The sequence below is a fragment of the Sus scrofa genome, chromosome 14 (genome assembly GCF_000003025.6).
Source record: "Sus scrofa isolate TJ Tabasco breed Duroc chromosome 14, Sscrofa11.1, whole genome shotgun sequence".
Taxonomy (NCBI): Eukaryota; Metazoa; Chordata; class Mammalia; order Artiodactyla; family Suidae; genus Sus; species Sus scrofa.
The window spans coordinates 11,805,268-11,827,856 of NC_010456.5; the positions used below are offsets into that span (position 1 = coordinate 11,805,268).

The window sequence follows — 22,589 nt, forward strand, 5'->3', positions numbered from 1 at the left end:
AGCCACTGGACTTGGGAGGGGGTGGGACGTCCCCCTCCCCACCCCCCACACCCCCACCCTTCTCCCTCCTACAATGAGATAGATAGGCCTGGAGAGGTCTGGTGACTCCTAAGTGGCAGCACAGGGGATGTCTGAGCTCATAGGGGTTTTGGATGTGCCGCTGGCAGCTGGAGAAACAGGCAAAGGCTCTTCCTCCTCCACCCACCCCTCCGGAGAGGGGAGTCTTGAGTGACTTTTTGTGAGGGACTATCTCAAAACCACAAGAATGCAGGGCAGTGGAGGCCAAGCACAGCAGGCTGGGAACTGTCACCGCCTGATGTTCTGAGCCAGATCTGCTGGCTCCTCTGTTTGCAGTGCCTTTGATATGCTGCCCAGTGTATGTGAACTGGCAGCAGCCATGGCTCCATCCTGTGAGAGAGGCCGGCCACCTTCCTGGGCTGTGGCTCTCCAGACCTGGCCTGGAACTATCAGAGGTTGGCAATTCTGATCCAATGGCTGAGACCCCCCAGAAACAAAGGCTCTCCTGCCAGGCCTGAGCAGACCACCGGGGGAAAGATGCTGGGACTGCCTCCATCTTAAAGAACTGTTAGGGGCCAGCCTGGGGGTGAAAAGGAGAGCCTCGTGGGGAAGGCAGGAGCCTGCTCTCCAGTTCAAATTCTGCCACTTAGAAGCTGTGTGGTCTTGAGCAAGTGACTTCCTGTCTCTGAGCCTACATTTGCTCATCTGTAAAACCAGTGCATAGGCTGATTATCTATAAGCTGTCATTCTGATCTTTGTTGGAAACCACAGTCACAAAGCTCACCCAGCCTGCAAGTCATTCATTTGGTGCAAATCAGCTGAACTTAAAATCTGCATATAACAGAGAAGCAATGGTCCTGCGATGAATTTTTTGCAACTGCTGCGCTGATCATGACTCACAGACACTGGCTCTCCCTCCCGGTCCCTTCCAGCTCTGGTCCTGTGCTCCATATTCCTCCTGCCTGCACTCCTGACTCCTTCGGCCTAAGATGCCCTTTCTTTCTCTCTCATGCATCCCTGTCCTTTGAGCATCTCCAGGAAGTATGGTCTCAAAGCCCATCTTTTCCAGGCTTGGCTTCTGTGCGTCTCTCCACTACATCCCCACATCCAGGAAGACCCCACTTCCCAGCCCCGTTCCCTTAGCCATCTAGGGAAGACTCGGCTAATGCTGCTCTCTGGCCTGGGATGGTGCTCAGGGGACCCAGTTCCACCTGGTAGAGGCTGGGCTTACTGTCCTCTCTGAAGCCTTGCCCACCTCCAAAGTCATTGCCCTGCACTCTCATTTTTAAGTAATAGGGTTTGGTAATTAGTATGTTTCCTCCCTCCTGGACACTGAGTCTTCCAAGGGCAAGGACTTCGCCTCCGTTCATCAGGAACCTATGCAAAATTGAATAGAAGCTCAGTAGGTGTTTGTCAAGGGAACGAGCTTTCTAGTTGGAGGTAATTTCTACTTTTGGGGCTCATAGTTCCTTGTCCTTCTCCGACTCACTTTCTGCCACATATTTAGTCCTCTGCATGTTTTATCTCTCCTGTTAGACTCTAAGTCCCTTGAGGGAAGACTCTACTTCTCAACATTGTTTCATCTTGCTTTTGGCTTTTTAGATGTAAAGGTAATACATGGTCACACAAAATAGACAAACAATACAGAAATGTATCAATAAAGAGTGGTAGGACTGTTAACAACTGTTAACAGTTGGGTGTGTATCCTTCCAGAAGGCAGGATCTGGCTTTTGCTGTGCTTTGACAAGCATCAGACACACACACACACACACACACACACACACACACACACACACGCTTCTTAACATAAAAGGTCATGTTCTATATCTTTGCATTCACTTTTCATTTTGTGATGTTTATCATAGTAGGGGTTGACAGCAGAGAGGCCTCAAGCCTTCTTGCCTGGGTTATTAGCTATAAAATTGGCTCAGCTGTGATTATTATTATTAGCTACAATCTTTGCATTCTCAGTGCTTAGTACATTGTCTTTCATAGTGTGTGTGTTTGAGGAATGGAAAACAAACTAACAAAGAGACAAAGTCTTAAAAATCCTCCAGTCTCCTATCACTAGGTTCAGGTCAAACTACCCTCATACTTAACTCCCTGGCTGCAGAGACATCTAGGGGTCCTGATCAGCTCATGCTCCATTTGCTGGGAATTGAATCCCTACCTACTTTCATCTCAACCACCGCCTTCAGCTACAGCTGATTGCACTAGGGATGGACACTTAATCCAGGGAGAGCTGATCCATTAGCTGGGCAGTAACTGATCAGATTTTCTTCCTGAGGAATTTGAGCTCAAGACATCAAGACTATCACTGGACAGTCATAGGCACATGAACTGCAATGTTATTTAGAGACAGGGCTCAGGTGGTCTGGTTCCACCGCATGGGTTCTAATGGCTAGAAGACAAAGCCAAGAGAGAAGCGGACTCTGCAGAGAGACCCACAAGGGGAAACAGGGTCACAAGAGACCAGGCACAGGATGAGTGAGAAAATAGCTGCTTCTGTCCTGACAGGTGGCCCTGATAGGGTCTGAGATTCTTTGATATCATTTAGATTAACCCCTTTTAACTTGGGATTGCTTTATTGAGTTTCTATTCCTTACAGCCAAGCAAGGGAACAGCCTCCTGGTTCTTTGATGTACAGTTGTTGGCCTCTCTGCTTTGTACCCAAATCTTGGGCTCCATTCCCAGCTCGGCCTTGTCTCCTTGGCTCACTCTTGGGTCACTCCAAGGCTGGCCCTTCTCATATGCCACATACTCTTGTTCCAGTGACCAGGCCCACCCCATGATTCCTCCCTCCCAAGTTTCTCTGGCTACCCCTATCCTGCCACTGGTCTGAGGTTTCAAATGTGGAAGAATTTAACTCCAGTGAGCTCCTAAAATCCCTGAAGCTGAAAGATGGGCATTCTTTCCTGCTTTCAAAAGGGTGTTGGAGATGAGGGGAAAGGGCCTAAGCCATAAGAAACAGACTCACCTTTCTCCACATCTCGTCCCTCTTGCTGTTAAAGTCTCCTGTGCCTGGGATGTCCACCAGCACCACTCCTTCTGGAATCAGCTCTGACTTGGGAAGGGTCACTTCCACAAGTTTGATCAAGGGCCAGATTTGTGTCTCATCTGGTCCTCCAGCCCAGCCCCTCCTCTGAGTCGGATGTAGGGATCCAGCTTGACAGACAGCTCTTCTGCCTAAAAGAAGAAGGCCAAGGTCATACACCAGACATTCTCCCAGTGCTTCTACCCTGCATGGGCTGTGATTCAGGTTCATCGAAGGTACACCGAGTCACATAAAAAGCAACACTGGGCAACAGGCACCAGGAGGGCTGTGACCTAGCCTGGAAAGGTCTAGACTCAGAACCAGAAAGGACACTGGAGAGGAGGAAGTTCAAGCTCCTTAACTGGCAGATGGAGAAAACAAAGTCAGGTAGGAGGGCTTCAGGAGAGTCATAGCTTCACAGGATAAAGATTTTCTCTTCTAAATTCCATTTCAGTTCTAAAATTAATGTAAGTCATATGCAATAGTCTAAATTTTAGAGAGCGAGGACCCTTCCCACACGGCTAACAGGAACACTTTAGACACCAGAAAGCCCTACTGCGGGAAATCGATAGGGAGATGGTGACCATATTTTCCGAGTTAAAAATTGGTCTGAAGTTTATCTTTAAAAAGGTTTTTAAATGTATCTTCCAAGTTACCAAAAACATCTTGACATGTAGGCATTTCTAGGATTTTTTGATGGTGCTGGGTGAGATGGAGAATCATTCCCAGCCTACTGGTTTTCCCTACACGTATCTTGGGACAAGGACACAGTCATGCCATTAGCCAGGTCTCTCCTGGGATATTTCAGGGGACAGAAGATTTGGGATAGATGGTCATCCTTGTTAATAAATATCTAGGAGTTCCTGTCGTAGTGCAGCAGAAATGAATCCAACTAGGAACCATGACTTGTGGGTTCGATCCCTGGCCTCGCTCAGTGGGTTAAGGATCTGGAGTTGCCGTGAGCTGTGGTGTAGGTCAAGACAGCTCAGATCCCACGTTGCTGTGTCTGTGGCATAGGTCAGAGGCTACAACTCCAATTTGACCCCTAGCCTGGGAACCTCCATATGCCATGGGTGCAGCCCTAAAAAGTCAAAAAGACAAAAAAAAAAAAATCTAGAGAATGGTCCTGAAAGAAAGACAAAGTACATTCTTAGAAGAGTTGAGATTAAATCATGAGATTTGTTGCAATCTGGGTAGGGAGGAATGGATTTCATCAGTTCTAATCAAATAAAAGAAGTTTTGAGAGAGGGGTTGATACAAGACATTTTGACTGAAAAATAAAGGATATACGATGAGGGCAACATGGAAGAAAAAGCATGGGCTTTCTCTAAGAAAAGGGCTCAACTCAGTAGGCTGATCAAGACAAGGCACTGGGAGGTGAACTCAGATTCCCTTGTCTGAGTCCAGCACTCTTGATCCAACTCTGAATTGGTGCCCTCACTCATGGAGACAGGAATTCTGTTCCCTTTGTTTCAATGGGTAAATGTGTAACACTGGGAAGGAATATTTCCAAATAGAGAGAAGTGAAGAAATGAATATGATATGGACATCTTCTGTGTAAGCTGTGTGTATTCAGATAAAGTAACCAGTTTTGTAATCATCGGGTTTCTTCAAACATGCTTTGTCTATGATTTAGATATTAGGAACATAATTTGTTTTAATTATAATATCCATATGTGGAGTCTAAGAAAGGGGGGGGATACAAATGAACTTATTTGCAGAACAGAGACAGGCTCACAGACTTTGAAAACAAACTTATGGTTACCAAAGGGAAGGTGGAGGAGAGGGATGGCCTGGGGGTTTGGGACTGGCATATGCACACTGAGGTATATGGAACAATTGGCCCATGGGGACCTGCTGTACAGCACAGAGAACTCTACCCAAATTCTGTGATAATCTATGTGTGAAAAGAATCTGAAAGAGAATGGATGTGTGTACATGTATAACTGAATCACTTTGTTGTACAGCAGAAATTATTACAACATTGTAAATCAACTATACTTCAGTAAAAATTTTTAAAAATGAAAAAATTATAATATCCATTTAAATATAAGAAATAACTACTACATTTCTAATTTTCTAAGTTTATAAGAGCTAAGTGCCTGAAAAGGTTTAATTCATTTGACTTCTAAGTATGCCTGGTCAAATATTTCAAAATTTGGGGAAGAATTAAATATATTAAATTTGAACAATAAAATAAAAAGTGTGGAGTTCTTGTTGTGGCGCAGTGGAAATGAATCTGACTAGTAACCACGAGGTTGTGGGTTCAATCCCTGGCCTCACTCAGTGGGTTAAGATCCAGTGTTGCTGTGAGCTGCAGTATCGGTTGCAGATGCAGCTCATAACTGGTGTTGCCATGGCTGTGGCATAGACTGCAGCTCCGATTTGACCCCTAGCCCAAGAACTTCCATATGCCATAGGTGGAGCCCTAAAAAGAAAAGAAAAGAAAAGAAAAGAAAAGAAAAGAAAAAAAGAAAAAGAAAAATTCCCACTTGACAGCCATGAGTAATGAAAAATCACTTGGTCATGGTTACTTTTGATTTTGGTATCTACTTATGTCCAATAGAAACACTGTGCCTTGTGCAAATCCCCTACATAGATTTAATTGCTATCCTTGAGATTCATGATAAAATAAAGAAAAACCTTGTGACGCTACCTCTTCTGCCTTGAGGGTGATGACTCTGGAGGGGGGGATCTTTCCTATGGGCTTTGCCCTTAGTAACTCCTCGTAGCTCTTCCTTTCCGCCCCGTGTCCATAAAGCATTTGTAGCTTCCAAATGGCTTCTTCCAGCGCTTCATCCTTATTCCATGCATCCTCCTCTTCTCTGCCCAGCTCCTCAGTCCTGTTCAGGAGCTTCACTAGGTTCTTCAGCTCTTCCTTCCACTCCTGCCAAGGCAGAGTAGGGCCAAGCCCCCATGACACAAATACAGAAGACAAGGGGGCTTTCCATTGTGCCTGTGGAAGGCAGGGGCTGCAACTCAGGAAATCTAAAGTCATTGAATCTATCTGGGGATCATCTGATCCAACCCCCTTGTCTATCAGGAAATAGGACCCCGAAGAGAGAAACATCTTGCCCAAAGTCTTGTAACGAGTTGAGATGGGACCCAGGCCAGAACCCTAGCTTGTTCTGTTGAAATGTCTCATTCTGTCCTATGTTCTTGTTCATGCAACAAAGACGGGAGCTATGATTACAAGGAATATAATGTTAATCTGTGAGAGAGGGGGAGAAGGAAAGAAAGAAAGGGAAGGAGGAAAAAAGAGGAGGAGGAAAAAAGAGGGAGAGAGGAAAAAAACAGGGAGGGAGGGAAGGAGAGAAAGGGGGAGGGGAAAAGGTTAAGGAGGGAGGAGGGAAGGAAGGAGGCAGGGAGGGAAACCCTTACCTGGTCGGAGAGGAGGTGGATCTTGGCCTCATACAGCTCACAGCAGCCCGAGCGCACTTGAACAATACAAGACGTACATATACTTTCTCCAGACACTGGCAGAAACATGGCTTGCTGAATGATAGCATTGATCAGGGAGCTCTTCCCAGCCCCAGTGCTTCCAAACAATCCAATGTAGATGGGGTCCAACGGTGGCTTTTCAATCAAGGCAAGAAGCCTGTTTCTAGATCAGTTTTAAAAATGCTCATTGTCAGGGCATCAAAGCATCGTGAGGAAGAACATCAGAGCAGAATGCAAAGCAACTGAGTTCTAATCTGGGCAAGTCAACCCCTCTTTCTGAGTCTCTGCTCTCTCCTCCGCCAAAGGGGACTATTTACCTCGGTTTTGTCCTGAGGATCAAAAGAGATGCTGCAAAAATACTTGGTAATGATAAGTCTACATAAACTCGACAGTGTCTTTCTGGAGGTGAAGTAACCTTATTTGTGGTCCATGGATATTACACAGTCTTGAGCTTAGAAAGAGAGTTTGTGCAGAGGGTAAGTATTATTAGGAACAACAGGGAGCCTTCCTGGGCAGGAGATGTAGCCTGGACACCACTCCAGTCCTTCAGGTCAGCTTGGCACAGGCTGATGAGGGCACAAGCTCAGAGTCCCACAGCCTGAGCTGGATTCCAAGCCCTTTCACTTACCAGAGTGTGACTTGGACAAGGTCTTGGGCTTTCTATGCCTCAATGTCAGTAAAATGGGGATGATGATGATAATAATCGCTCTACTCTCAAGGGTATTGGGACAGTTAAATGAAATTTGGTGAATGTACAGAACTCAGAGGATCACCTAGCAACAGGGCCAACTCAATGAATGTCAATTATCGGTAATAAGAAGAATGACCTGTAGCTACAGAACTTTCTGGCCTTCTTTGCTAGGTTTCTAATGGAAAATTCCCTTTCCTTGTTGGAGAAAAGCATCTTCCACCAGCTGATATCAGACTCACATGAGGTACTTGATGCCATTAGGGATGCTGTCATCCAGGAACACAGACTGAAGAAGTTTCTGGTAAGTGTTGCTCAAAACCCTTCTGGTCCGTGACTCCAATTTTTCATCTGGAATCGAGAGAGATGTCTCAGCGGAGGTGGACCTGACAGGGATCAAGTAATAGGACTCCCTAGGAGGGGTCTGCTCAATACTGCAGAGAAGGAGGAAAAGCTAATTAAACAAGAGAGCAAGTTATCTGACACACTCAAGGGAACAGCTCGGGGAAGGTGATCATAGGTAACAAGAGCCTCCCCAGGAGCCAGCCTGCTCTGAAAGTCCATGTTACAGACGTCAGCATACACTTCTCCATGGGCTGGAGCCTTTCTAGATTCTTCTCTTCTGTGGTCATTTTTTTCTTTAAAAAAATGCAAGGACCCCATATCAAAAAAAAATCATATCATATCACATCATACCCATGAAAGCATCAAAACAACCATTTTCCCAGTTCTAATCGGGAAGAGATTATTTTTGCAACAAGCCTCCTTTCTAGCTTCCAAGAGTGAATTGTCCTACTCCTTGTTTCTGCAGAGACTAAGAGGCCTCTTTTTTGGGGGGGGTGGTTAATTTTACCCCCCTTCCCCAGCTGCACCCACGGCATGTGGAACCTCCCGGGCCAGGGACTGAACCTGCACCACAGCAGCAACCCCAGCAGTGACAATGCCCTATCCTTAACCTGCTGCACCCCAGGGGGACTTCCTTTCGGATCAAGATCATTTGGAGGTGTTCCAGCCTGCTTCCGAGTGTAACCTTCTCTTCCTTTGAGCGTTTTCTCACATTTGGAAAAGAACAGAGTCGCATTAAAGCAAGCAATACAGCACGCGTATCAGGACACTCACATTCCTTAAGGGCGCTTTGTTCCATCGTGGGAAATGCTCGGAAACGCTGGTCCCGATCTGACCGTCTTCTTTTTCTCATTGGTTCTTTAAATAAATCATCATCAACTGGAGATAAACAGAGGTTATATAAAATTATAGGTCTTAGGGGCAGAGCATACCTCTCAACAATACAGGTCTGAACTGTGCAGATCTGCTTCTATGTGGATTTGCTTTTTCCTTTTCTTTTTTTTTTTTTTTTTTTTAGGGCCACACCTGCTGCATATAGAGCTTCCCAGGCTAGGGTTCAAATTGGAGTTGCAGCTGCCCACCGACACCACAACCACAGCATTGCCAGATCCAAGCCACACTGGCAACCTACACCACCGTTCATGGCACCATGGGATCCTTAACCCACTGAGTAAGTCCAGGGATCGAACCCGAATCTTCATGGATAATAGTTGAGTTCTTAACCCACCGAGCCACAAGGGGGAACTCCCTACATGCAGCTTTTCAACTGCAAAGGGGAGGGGTCAGTGCGCTAACCCAGCATTGTTCAAGGGTCCCTGAATTTGCCTGACCTCCATTAACACACATCTCCAAAGAGGGTCCCGCCCACCAGCTCTGGATGCTGGTAGGCCCATTTCCAAATCAGCCTGTTAGGCCACCCCAATCTGGTTCCTTATTCCCAGAGTCCCAGGACTTTGCATCTGGTTCCAAAATGCAGCGTCCAATCTATCTGCCCAGAAGATAAGTGGAAATGATATGAAAAGTTCCTGTGTGGAAACCCTGAGAAGCCCAGATGGCTGGATAGTCTTCGCCAAAGGCCAATAGTGTGGAGAGAAGCCCAGGACCAGGCCCAAGGCGGGAGGAGAGAGGCCTTGGGGAGATCTTTGCAGACTGGGAAATGGACCGGAAGTGGGAGCAGAGGGAAGAGCAGGCCACGGTGACCAGTGCAAAGCCCTTCTCCCTGAGCCTCCATCTCTTCATGTGTGCAATGGGGGATGGATGACAAAGCCCTAAGGAATACAAGAGTTTGGGAGGATGCCCTCCCAGGGAGGTCCTTCTGTGATTGAATGGGGGAGGGAAGGGTTTCTTCCCTTCCTCATTGAAAGATGTTAGTAGCTGCCTCCTTATAGGGGCAAGAAAAGAAATGGCCCAGAGGCAAATTTTTGTAGTTCTGCAGGGATTAATCCTCTTAGAGGCCCCCCTTGGTTACCAAGTAGAGGGCTGGTCCCATCCCTGATCCTCAGGAAAGGTGTAACCAACCTAGTGTGTTTGGAGGGGTTTTAAGAACCGCCCCCCTCCCCCACCTGCCCCCAGCAGTAGCCACCTGGTTAGAAAGGGGCACAGGTGGGTCTTGGGCGTTAAGGCTTTTGGAAATGGTCCTCACCCAGTGCCCCTGGGGTTGGCATGGGCCATGAGGTGACCGGGAAAAGTAGCTGATCCCTAGAATCATAACAGGCTCAGCTCACAGATGGGCGTGGGGCCCCCAAACTGAGGATGACCTTGGGAGGTCACCTTCCCTCAAGAATCACAGGGAGTTTGGCTTGGGACCTGGATGGCAGTTCCCACAGAAGGCCCAGCCTCCACCCCTGGGCTCCCGGTAGCTCGGGCAGCCTCAGCTTCACGTGTCCTCCAGCACAAAGTCCTCGTGGTCTGGGACTAGCCCACACCCCACAGCGTGTCAAAGTGCAGGGTCAACTGTCCGCCCGAGCCTGGGTCTGCACCCTCTCATGCTCACGGATGGGGTGGGGTGGGGGGCAGAATCAGAAGACCTTGTCCTTCGGCCCTGCTGTCTAAACCTTCTAACTTTACAAGGGAGGCTCTGTTCAAACCATTCCTGCTGGCTCAGTTGGAGGACTGCCCTAGAACTAATCACCAAGTGGTCACTGGCCCACTGGCCAGAGCTGGAGAGCAATGGGCAGAGAAGGAAAACACCATGCCACTCAGGCCCCCAGGCCAGCAGCTCGCTGGAGAACACCTTAGTCTGTGTTATAAAAAGTGTCTTGAGGAGTTCCCATTGTGGCTCAGTGGTTAACGAATCTGACTAGGAACCATGAGGTTGCGGGTTCGATCCCTGGCCTTGCTCAGCGGATTAAGGATCCGGCGTTGCCGTGAGCTGTGGTGTAGGTTGCAGATGTGGCTTGGATCCCGCGTTGCTGTGGCTGTGGTGTAGGCCAGCGGCTACAGCTCCAGTTCGACCCCTAGCCTGGGAAACTCCATATGCCGCAGGAGTGGCCCAAGAAATGGCAAAAAGACAAAAAGACAAAAAAAAAAAAAAGTGTCTTGAGATTCCAAGGTATTTCTACAAGTGCCTGTGGAAAGAAAGTAAAAGGATGCAGGGCCTTGATTATGACTTTATAACTCAGTTGCCCTTTTGTGTAAACAATGTTTGTGCAGTATCTTAGTCACATGTATAAAAGTCTCAGAACAACCTGTATATCCACAACCTCTATTGCAACTCGTAAGGACTGGAAATTAATCCGATAAAAGTTTGGAAGCTTGGGTCTCAACTCAAGCGAGCCTTGAAAAATCAGTTAAAACAGCAAGGTTTTAAACTTTTTCTTCAATTTCTAAAATGAAAAACCATGTGGAAAGTTTCTCCAGTTTAAATCCCCATCTGGGATTTAAACTATTTAAGGGTAGTGGGGGGTTTTTTTAATTGAAATACAGTTGATTTACAATGTTCTGTTAGTTTCACATGTACAGCAAAGTGGTTCGGTCTAAAAATGTATATATACTTTTTAGATTCTTTTCCATTATAGGTTATTACAAGATATTTAGTATAGTACCCTGTGCTATACAGTAGGTCCTTGTTATCTATTTTATATATAGTAGTATGTGTATTTTTAATCCCAAACTCCTAATTTATCCCTCTCTGCCTTTTCTCCTTTGGTAACCATAAGTTTGTTTTCTATGTCTATGAGTGTATTTCTGCTTTCTAAGTAAGTTCATTTGTATCATTTGTTAAGATTCCACATATAAGTCATATCGTATATTTGTCTTTGACTTACTTCACTTAGTATGATAATCTCTAGGCCCATCCATGTTGCTGCAAATGGCATTATTGCATTCTTTTTATGGCTGAGTAACATTTCCATCGTGTGTATATACCACTCGTTTTCAAGACGAAACATAGGGGGGTAGTGCTTTTATATCAAATTTTAACCAGAATGAATTGGTGTTAACTGGCCACATTTCTTATTCTTCCCTGTAATTGCTCAAGTACTCCCAAACTTTTTCCAGCATTTTACACTGACTTAGGAGAGGAAAGAGCAGAGACATGTGGATGAAGTCTACCTTAGCCTTTGCTGCTGTTGCTCTTTGCTGCCACAAGGTGTCGCTTTTGACAAGTGATTCCAATACAGGCTCTGTTGATCTAGATCGTTGTGGGAGCCTGCCACACACCTAAGCAGAAAGCCCCAAGCCTTCTGGGCTAAGCTCAACCAAGAATCCCTAAAGTTGCAGTTCTTTCAGTTTGCAAGCCCAGCCATTCCTCAGATGCTAGCACCACCTCACTGACCCAGAAACACCGCTTCTCTTGCCCCTAAGGGAATGCATCCCCAGGAGTGAAGAAAAGTTTCTTTCCCCTTTGATGCTCAAAACACAAAGCATGTAATACCCACCCACTCCACCCTTCCCCCTGTTTTCTGCACACAGGGGCTACTTCCCTGCATCTTCTGAGGGAGAGTTCCCTCCTTGTCTCCAGGGGTCCTACACCAAGCCTTCTAGGAAAGGAAGGCCACCCTCACTGACTCCAGAGTGATTCACCCTACAACTCAGACTCTAAGGAAAGCACCTGAAATGATTCCAGGGGCTTACCTAGCCCATGTGGAGAGAGGCTACCCTCAGAAAATCCAAAATAGTTTCCTGGAACCTTCCTTTAAAGGATGGGGGAGCACAAGTTGAATTGCTGGTCAGAGCACTCACTATATTATGAATAGGCTATTTTTAGTTGTTATTGAAGTAATTATTTTTTTTTTTTTGTCTTTTTGCCATTTCTTGGGCTGCTCCTGTGGCATATGGAGGTTCCCGGGCTAGGGGTGGAATCGGAGCTGTAGCTGCCAGCCTCCGCCAGAGCCACAGCAATGCAGGATCCGAGCTGCATCTTTGACCTACACCACAGCTCATGGCAACGCTGGAACCTTGACCCACTGAGCAAGGGGCAGGGATCGAACCCGCAACCTCATGGTTCCTAGTCAGATTCGTTTTCGCTGCGCCACGACGGGAACTCCTAATATTCTTTTTCTGTTAAAACATGTCATGAGAAAGCAGCTTCTGAATAAAGAGCAAGGAACAAGGACCATAGTTAAATACAGTCTTGACCCATTTGACCTTGATCATATCATGGTAAGTAGTTCCTATTTGTTTCAGGGGATATTGTAGGGACCTTACCTGGACATGGCTCCTGACCCACACAATCTTCTGTTTCTGCCATTTCCTGTTATGCAACCACCTGTTTTTTTGTCCACTTGGAGAATCAGCCTGAAAAATACACACAAAGCAAAAGGGCAGAACTGGGGGAGGGGCAGACAGCAGAAATGGTAAATACGAAGAAAACCCCAAGATAACGTGAGATTTTGCTTTTGCTTTATCTCCCCAATTAGATTCCAAGCTTCTAAAGGGCAGTGGCCATTCTAAATTATTTCTGAATCCCTCACAACAGCTAATCCACTATATGTTGTTTTAAATGTAACGAAAAGCAGACACTCCTGCTGTGGCACAATGGGATCGGCAGTGACTTGGGAGCACTGGGATGCAGGTTCTATCCTCAGCCTGGCACAGTGGGTTAAGGATCTGGCATTGCTGCAGCTGCAGCTTAGATCACAGCTACAGCTCAGATCTTATCCCTGGCCTGGGAACTCTGTGTGCCGGGGGCGGGGCAAAAAGAAACAAAAAATGACAAAAAGCAGTGTTTGACCATTAGTTTTCAACCATAGTTGTATCCATCAACTTTAAACTGATATGACCTGAGATCTTTAATGTAACTCACTCTGAAAAGAGAATAAAGAGAATCAACTTCCAGAAGCCAGAACCTTGAAGGTGAAGCTGTATAGCTTTGCTGCTTTGGTGCCCCAATCACATATGCCTTGAACCCCTGTGCCAGGGATCCTTAGTCCCAGCAGCTCTCAGCAAGTATCTAGGAGATGGATGGAAACCTCAATATTCCTAGGGTCCCCTGGAGTTGCTTTGGGGGCTACTGAGTGGGGAAGGAGAGATGCAATAATGAGTTTCTCTGGATCTTTCTTACCACCCCAGCCCCACTTCAGTCTGGAAGACATGCATCCTTGTTGGGGACTCCATGTGCAACTTTACCTCTTGGGGCACCTCTCTCAGAGGAGAGAGAAGGAGAGGCACGACCAGAAGAAGTGCCAGATCCAACCTGTCCCTAGTCTGGGACAGACAGAGCTTGGGGCCAGAGGAAGAACTGGATCCATGAAGGCTCAGAAGAGTGGGCACTGCACAGGCTGGCAGGGCTATACTGTCCTGGAGTTTCTTAGTCTCTACACACAGGGAGGGGAGGGGCTGAGGAGCACAAGTGTGGAGCTCCCAGAGTGACTGCCTCTCCACTTGGGATGTTGAATCACTCTGCTGCGTAGTTCAGAGTCACCAGCCCTCCTGACATATGCAAAAGCCCACCTGACATGTCAACCCCCATGAGACCTGCGGGCCGTTGGTCAGGGAGACTGTGCCAAATTTACATATCACCCACAAATGAAAATTACGATTCATCAAAGAGCCTCTGATGCTTAGTTTGGCTCATGGCTATCAACCAAACAAATGGTTTCTGGACTTAATGGGTGTAGATTGAATGTGGTGGGAACCCTGCTACATGCCAGATCCAGAGCCTTCCTTAGAGTTCCTCATTTGTCCCTTCCTTCTCTTGAAGCTCCCTCTTGGACACTCCAATCTCCTTCCAGTCCTCCCAGGCAGAGAATCCAAGAAGAAACATGCTTCTGTGTAGGGTCTTCTCCATACTTCTTCCTGGTGAACCCCTACTCTTTCTTCAAGATCATGTTTAAGCATTTCCTCTGCGAAACTCTGCTGATACCCAATCATTCCCCCCTGTGTCACCACTGCTCTGAGCACAGCTGTGTTACATTCCTCGCTATGGTTCCTTGATGTCTCCCTCCCCCCCTTACTGAACCATTCGAGCTATTCCAGGTCGCATTTGTCTCAATGTTGCATGTCAGTCACGAAGTGCAATGACTGACAATAATCCGGAATGAATGAATGAATGAACAAAATAATGGAGGGGAAGCTTTTGATAAGATTCTACCCTAATGGATGTTTAAAAACCAAATTCATTGTTGATATGATTACATGCTGGCTGAACGAGTAAAGCAAAGAGTAGGAACTCTAGAAAAGGACATACATGGAGTGGCACTAATGGTGAGAACTGCTCCATAGGAACTGGGGATGTTTAACTTAAGGGAGGGATGATATAGGCAAAGGCAGAAGATGAGGAGAGGACCTTGTAGTGGTCTTCAAATACATGACCTTAGAGCTGCATGTTTGCAGTGCGCCCAAGAGGGGAGAACCAGATGCAATAGGTGGAAAGTACAAGAAAGCACATTTTTGCTTAACATCCTCCCATTGTACGAGGTTGTCTGAAACGGAGTGAGCTCCCTTAGTGAGTCATGAATGTTCTGCTTCTAGCAGTGTCTGAATCTTTCCTGGTATAACCACCTAATCATGGCATTGGACTAGATGGATTTTAAGGCTTCCTCAAATCCCAAGATGCTGTTCTTGCTTGAAATGTCTACCAGTAAGGCTGGTGGTGGGAAGGCTCTGTGAAGTCACTAAAATTCATGAGAGACACAAGCCAATTCCTGGTTGGAAATGCTAAACCACATTAAAATCCAGACAGTTAGGAGAAAAATATGGTAACATTTGTCAACAATGGTGTGTGTGTGTGTGTGTGTGTGTGTGTGTGTGTGTGTGTGTGTTACCCATGCCTGATTGAATCAAATCTTAGGCATCCTCAAAACAGTTTCATTTTACTCCTTTTGTACAGGGTATCTATAATAGTTGTCCTATGCCATTTGACCATTGAAGACTGGGTGTTTATGGAGTTGATAGCTGTCTATTTATTATCTCTGATATACACCTAGAGTGAGGTTTCACATGAGGAGCTGCACTTAAGGAACTATGACCAAGTAAGCTCCTCCACACCTAGACCTGATTTCAAAGATGGAATTCAAGATTTTGAGCAGATGCTGCAGGAGTAGGAGACTTTGGAGAATTTAGGAGGAAGCGAGTGTGTGGTACATGCAGGCTAGATGTGAATCCCTGGGGGTGAGGAGACAGACTGCAGTAGGCAGTCTATCCCTGAACCATGGGTGATGCCCACCTCCATGTACCGATGTGCATTTGCAATCCCCTTCTCTTGCACATGGGTTGGACCTATTGACACATGTCAACAACTTTAGATACTGAAGTAGGAATGGCCCCTCGGAAAGAGACCTGCTGTTTTCTGAAGAGAGCAGCTTCATGACCCAAAGTCACATAGACTGTTAGGCATGATGTCACAGTGGGCATTGGAAACAAAACAAAATGCACCATCCTCCCAGTAGACAGATTCACTGCTGACCTTCAGGACAACTTGTTCTGCTAATCAAAGCCAGGCACAAAAAGAGAAGCCGGATGACGCCCCAAAGAACTAACAATTGATAAGTGTTAGCACCATTCCAAGCCTGAGATTAAGGCCCTTCTGATAGGGAAGTGGATTTGGAGTAGAAGCAGATGTGTTCACTGAATTCTGGAATGTGGGCAGTGGTTTGGGCTTCCTTCAGGGTCACAGGACTTTATTGACTAAGTCAACAGTACACAGTGGACAGCGAGGGCTGTTTGCTTGCAACTCTCTCAGGTTGGATTGGGTTTAGCTGCATGCAGTGGAGATATGGAGCCATAAGCCTCCCACTGCAGCGGCATCAATGGAACCAGTAAACGGGTTATTTGTGACCCCTGGCTGAAATTTGGAGAAATTGGAAATTATTTAAGTTGTGGTTGTGGTGAACTGGGCTTCACTTATTCCTTTGGTCAATGTTCCAGGAATGGCATAAAGGGACCATTTAATTAACAAAGGCCCTGGGAAATGGAAAGGGATCATTTACCGAAAGGCTAAGGAGGCAGAATGAAAGAAATGAAACAGAGAGAAGCACTTACAAAGGAAAACCTATAAACAAGTATATCGGCTACTAGGGGGGTATGGGATAGACCCTCAGTATACAGCCATTGAGCTGAACTAAATGATCTGGTGGGAAGAGCATTAAGCTGGAGATCAAGGGTGGAAGGTTCCAGTTCTGACTTTGCCAAAATCAAAGAAGCCGTAGGACCTGAGGGACATCGTTGTACCACTCTGGGCTGGAGCTTTCCCCTCTACAAATGAAAGACTGAACTAGACCTTAAGGTAAAGGGTCTCTGATTTAGCTGGGAGCCCAAAGGATTCAAGTTCTTATTTTGAAATGTCATCTGCCATTGAAACCAAAACTTTGGTACCAGTGTTTAGGGCTCCTAAGTAATCAAAAGTAGCATAACTGAAATCACTGTAATTTAAGGTTCCTTTTGCCTTGAGGAGCAAAAGATCCAGAGCCCTTCCTCAAATGATATCAGGGTCCACTCTCCTCCAAAGAGAGCCAGAAACCATGGTATATTTTTGTGAAAATTTGTTTCTGTAGAGAAGCTGATGCAAACGTCCACATGTGTGGCTCCCATGAGAAAGGTGTTTACGTGTGGTTTATCTCACTTATATTTCAACTATGTGGTTAGCACTTAAGTTTTGCTTTTAGTGCTTATTTACATTCATGTGCATTGAACCCAAGAATAGCATCTTTTAAATGAGAGTCTCTGCATATTTAGCTAGATATGGGAAGGGTGCACAGAACCAGTTTCCTGTCAAATAACTGCAACTTTTGACAGTTTTTCTTGCTTCTCTCACTCTCCCTTTCTTCTGTTTGTATTTGCTTAGTGTTTTTTCAAGCAAAACATAACAGAGGTGACACAAATATAGGTCACTCCTACACGAGAGCAGCTTCACATAATGGAATTAAATAATGTTCTTGAGCCCCCTTCCTCTACAGATATGGACACGAAGGCCCAGAGAGGGGAAGGAACTTGTCCAAGGCCACAAGGTGATTCCAAATTCAGTGTTCTCTTCATTTTACCAAGGAACCTCTAACAGGTCCTAGGTAATGAAAGTCTCCGGAGCTTAGTAAGAGTAGGAGAAGGGGGGAACAGCGCCCACTAGTGAGGAATCTCTGTAGTGCAGGAGGAAGGCGTTCGAGGAGTGAAGGTTGTCGGGGAGGGAGAGCGGTAACTTGATAACATTCTTAGGGACTCAAAACTGAAGCGGTTGCCTGAAAATTCTTCAACGCGCTCAGAAGTAAAACAAGCCAGACTCTGTGTGTGTGTGTGTGTGTGTGTGTGTGTGTGTGTGTGTGTGTGCGCGCGCGCGCGGTGCGGGCAGGGGGAGGCTGAGTACTGCATTTCATGGCCTTCGGTCTGTGTCTGAAGTAGCATTGAATGTGTTTATTAAGAATTACAAGTGTCCAGATCTTTTCTTCTCCTTTAATCAGAAGCTCATCCCACCTTCCTTGCCTCACATCATGAATCCCTCCTAACATTTTCCTTGGTTTCCTTCCATTTCCGTCCCCCAACCCAGGATAGCAGTAATAGGAAAAAATGTAAATGCTGAAGTTAGCAAAGTCATTGACATTGGTTTATTTCCTACTTTGAATAAATGTGGGACGTGCTCAGTACTTAGCAAGGAATAAATATTTGTTGAATGGATGAAGGGTATCTTTTCAATATATCTTAGAAGTTAAGATTAATAATGGTAGGAGTTAATATTCATTCAACAAATATTTGTTGAGTTTCCACTACATGCCAGACAGGTACTGTTCTAGGTGCTGGGGACAGACATATCTGGGGACAAAACGGACAAGGTGTCAACACACTCAGGCTTACATTCCAGACTATGAATGGTGCCTTGGAAATGACTCAGGATTTGAGGAAGGATTTGGAATTTTTTTATAGCAATTTGACAACCCACTGCATATATGCCTGTGATCAGTGAACTCATATCACTGAGCAGGTTTAGACTAGTTTTGATGAAGTTCACCTTGGGGAGTAAGTTTGTGTGGCATGAGATGCTTATGTACAGTGGGCTCACAATGCAACATTTGATATTTTAATGTTTTAGGTTGTGATGTATAACTCAAAAGGATATGTAATCAGAGAAAACATTTTTTTTTCTTTTTAGGGCCCCACCTGAGGCATGTGGAAGTTCTCAGGCTAAGGGTCAAATCGGAGCTGCAGCTGCTGGCCTGCACCACAGCCACAGCAGCTCAGGATCCAAGCCACATCTGACACTTACACCACAGCTTACTGCAACCCGATCCTTCAACCCACCGAGAGAGGCCAGAGCTGGAACCCACATCCTCGTGGATATTAGTTGGGTTTGTTACCACTGAGCCACAAGAGGAACTCCTGTTATTTGCTTTTTTTATGCCTTGTTATTTCTACATCATTTTCTGTTTTAATTAAGCCTGGTTTTAAACTTATAGTTCAATAGTACTTGATAAAAATAAGGAAGTGACATTAAAAAAAAAAAAAAAGGAAAGAAATGAATCAGGATTTGAGGTCAGAAATGCCTGGATTTTTGGAACCTACTCTGGTGCTTCAGTGTAACACTGAGAAAATCACCTAACTTCTCTGAGCCTCAGTTTATCCACATGTAAAATGAGAATAGAAAAATACATCTGGAGCTCATCATGGGGACTAAATGTGATATTACATGCAGAGTTGGGCTACAGACATTTATGGATCTGTACAAATGCTGTTGACTTTCAGATATTTGGTGAAGTTAAACAAGAAATCAGTACTTGCATTTACCCAGGCCAAGTATTTCTTTTAGAGGGAACAGATGCCACCTTAACTGATAAACCAACTCCCATTCTTGTCCCCATTGGCTAGTCGCCTTGAGGGTTCTCTATGTCCTCGACAGTTCTACCCTACCCGCAGGGAGGTAACGGAGGAATCAAATAAGGACAAGAAGGAGACTTAATAAAATCAAGGGTGTTGATGATGGTTTGGATTAATCTCTTTCCTTGTTTAAGTTTTAAGTGTCTTTGGTGTTGGCAAAATTGCCTAACCACTTTATTGGCCATTGCACGGCTCTTCCAAACTAGGTACATTCCAAAGAAACAATTTAAACACATTAGCTTAGAAGCAAAAATGAAACAAGGGCCTTCAAATCCCCAAAGGAAAAGAGTTAAGTTTCAGTATTAACACATCAGCTAATGTGTGCAAACTAGACGATCAGCCACCAGAGGTAGATACAGTAGAGAAGGCTCTGGGATGATAGGATTTTTTTCCTTCCTTCTCCCCCAGGTGAACAGGTAAGTAAAATAAGCAGTTCTTTTCATAACATACTTTGTCACATGCGAAGGAAATGAACTTGTATCCTCTCATATTGCTCCCCTAAGCTTGCCAAAGTTAATGAGGCACAAGATGACATCAATACTGCCCCCAATTCTGCCTGGAATACATGTTTTTCTTGGGGAGGAATGCTTAGCAACTTGCCTAAGATCACGCTGTTAAGTAAAATTCAAAGTAAAGTCCTATTTTCCATATTTCTGGTTCATTAACTTTTACAGAAACTTAAAATTCCCTTAAATAGGCAAGAAAGTAAAATCCACTTTCCCTCAAGAAATAATTAACTTTAGGAAAATTAAGAGAAGGAGCAGAAACAAATCTCTTACATTGAAACATTCCAAGTGGTCTCTGTACTTGCTCCACCCTTAAGGAAAGAGAGCATAACTCCTTGATCCTTAAGTGTGGGCTTTCCAGAGTGACTTCCTTCCAAAGAAGACAGGAAAGCATAACTTTACAGTAGAAAGACTTGACAAACACTCCCTCGGCCAGATGATCAAGGTCAGCAACAGTTCATAGATCATCTTGTTAATATACACCTTGGATAAGACGGGATGAAAATGACACTTCAACTCTGTCATCTCTCCCTAAGCCCAGATCTCCAGTCTAATCATGAGAAAGACAAGCAAATCCCAACAGAGGTGAATCCTACAGAATATCTAACCAGGACTCCTCAAAACCTGTCAGGGTCATCAAAAACAAGGTCACAGCCAAGAGGAACCTAGAGAGACATGACAACTAAATGTAGTACGGTGTCCTGGAGAGGATCCTAAAACAGAAGAAGGACATTCAATAACAACTAAGAAAATCTGAATAAAAGATAGCCTCTAGTTAATAATAATATTATAAATGTTGCTTCATTAATTATAATAAAGGTATCACACCAATGTAAGCTAAGAGAGGAAAGTGATTGTGGGTTATACAGGAACTCTGTACTATCTTCTTCATTTTGCCATAAATCTAATGCTATTTTTTAAATCAATCATAAGTTATAGCATAAATCGCATAAGAAAAACAACTTACCAGCGGTCACCTTTTCCACTTCAGCTCCAGGATTCCACGAAGAAGAAAGTGGCAGCTTCTCTACCTTGATCTAGAAAGGTGGAACCAAGCTGGGGTATAGAGCCTTTCGCAGCCCCAGCCACAAACGCATATTGACACAAGCGGAAGTGAAACTAATTTGCCATCCGAGGGCTATTTATGATGAACTCCTCCTTCAGAAATTGATTCGTGCTATTGGCTCCTTTCATTTAAATTTAAGTCGTATGTAAATTGGGGCTCTTATACTAATTCTCTGTGCTGTCCCTACAGATGAATTTTTTTTTTTTCCTTTCCAAATAGGTTAGCAGCATCCATCCTGCAGCATCTTTTCTTGGAGGATAAGAGTTATTCAGATGGAACTGCCTTCCATGAGCAGATAGGACAAGAGAGACAAAGTACTCACTCTTAGATACAGCACAACTGGGAGAGATGAATTATATGAGACGAAGATAAACTGATTCTTGATATAAAATCTTGAAATTCACCAAAACCCAAACAACATTGGATCCTGTGCTTATAGAAATGAGTGACACACAGTTTTAAATAACTCTTTCTGCAACGTTAGTTTTACATCCAGATTTTAAAAAACAAAACAGAAAAACAAGAATTTTTAAAATGCAGTCCAGGAGAAGAAATCAGAAGCTACCCCACATTGCTGTATCTCACAACAAACACTCACAACCCAAACACTCACAACAAGGAATGAGAGAAAAATTATGTTTTTTAACTTTCAGCTTCAGATAGTATTTGACCTTCAAAGGCAGACTCGGCCAGTACTGAGATAACCCTCAGTGATGTTGGTATTTTGGAGGGGTTGTTTGTTTTTAGTTTTATGGCCACACCCCCAGCACATGGAAGTTCCGAGCCAGGGACTGATCTGAGCTGCAGCTGCGGCAACACCAGATCCTTAACCCACTGTGCCAGGTCAGGGATCCAACATGTGCCTCCACAGTACCCTGGGCTGCTGCATTTGGATTCTTAACCCACTGTGCCATGGATGGAAACTTCTCTGTTGGTATGTTTTTAGTCCAAAGTGAGAATTCAGAAAGCCAAAATTTCAAAAAGAATGGAAGATAAATGTGTAGACTGTGGTCTTAAATTTGCTTTGAACTTTCAGCAAGATGGTGTGCCTCATCCGTAATAAAACCATAGAAATACCAAATTAAAAACAAAGAAATTCAATGTGAATACTGTCATTAGTGTTGGATTTTCTATTTATCTCGGTGCAAAATCTGACGTTATATTTATATTCATGTCAAATATGCTTAGCTCTCCCTCTACTGGCTGTTTCTCTGCTTCAGCAGTTAAATGTGTTCTTAATCAGAGGTACAGACTAAAGGACCTAATAACTGAGATGAATTTTGATCATTTTTAAAGCTGCCTGGGTACTTCATGTTGGTCCTTGACACCTGCTATTGGACATTTAAATGCTGGGTCTGTTAGAAGTTTGGACAAACCACCAGGCTGAATTTCCATTGAACTCCCTGCAAACACTGAAGCATTGAACAGAATTTCCACAAAGCTCCACCATCACACCCAACCACCTCCAGGATCTGCATTACATGCACCGCTTCTAACCTGTTAATAGATGAACTATGCATGCGCCCATCAAAAGCTGGTCCCTTCTCTCTCTCCTGCACCAAGTCTCATCCCCTCTCTTCAGCTGCAAGATGAGATACCATCCTCTATTCACTCATCAGATTTTTGCTCTCCACTGGATTATTCCTGTCAGCACACAAACGTGCTGTTAGTGGAGTTCTCCTGTGGCACCGTAGTTAAGGATCCAGCGTTGTTACTGCAGTGGCTCTGTTGCTGCTGTGGTGAGGCTCAATC

The 22,589-nt window shown here is 44.9% G+C and overlaps 1 protein-coding gene across 1 annotated transcript in view; it reads right to left on the bottom strand.

The window, feature by feature from the left end:
• The window catches only part of NUGGC (nuclear GTPase, germinal center associated), a 50,479-nt gene extending 29,584 nt beyond the window's left edge, over nucleotides 1-20,895 (bottom strand). The window contains 8 exon segments of the mRNA XM_001928603.4: nucleotides 2,996-3,168; nucleotides 3,171-3,204; nucleotides 5,709-5,939; nucleotides 6,434-6,656; nucleotides 7,424-7,532; nucleotides 8,301-8,405; nucleotides 12,675-12,764; nucleotides 20,739-20,895. Coding sequence (XP_001928638.2) covers nucleotides 2,996-3,168; nucleotides 3,171-3,204; nucleotides 5,709-5,939; nucleotides 6,434-6,656; nucleotides 7,424-7,532; nucleotides 8,301-8,405; nucleotides 12,675-12,717 — 918 coding nt within the window. The 5' untranslated portion in view covers nucleotides 12,718-12,764; nucleotides 20,739-20,895.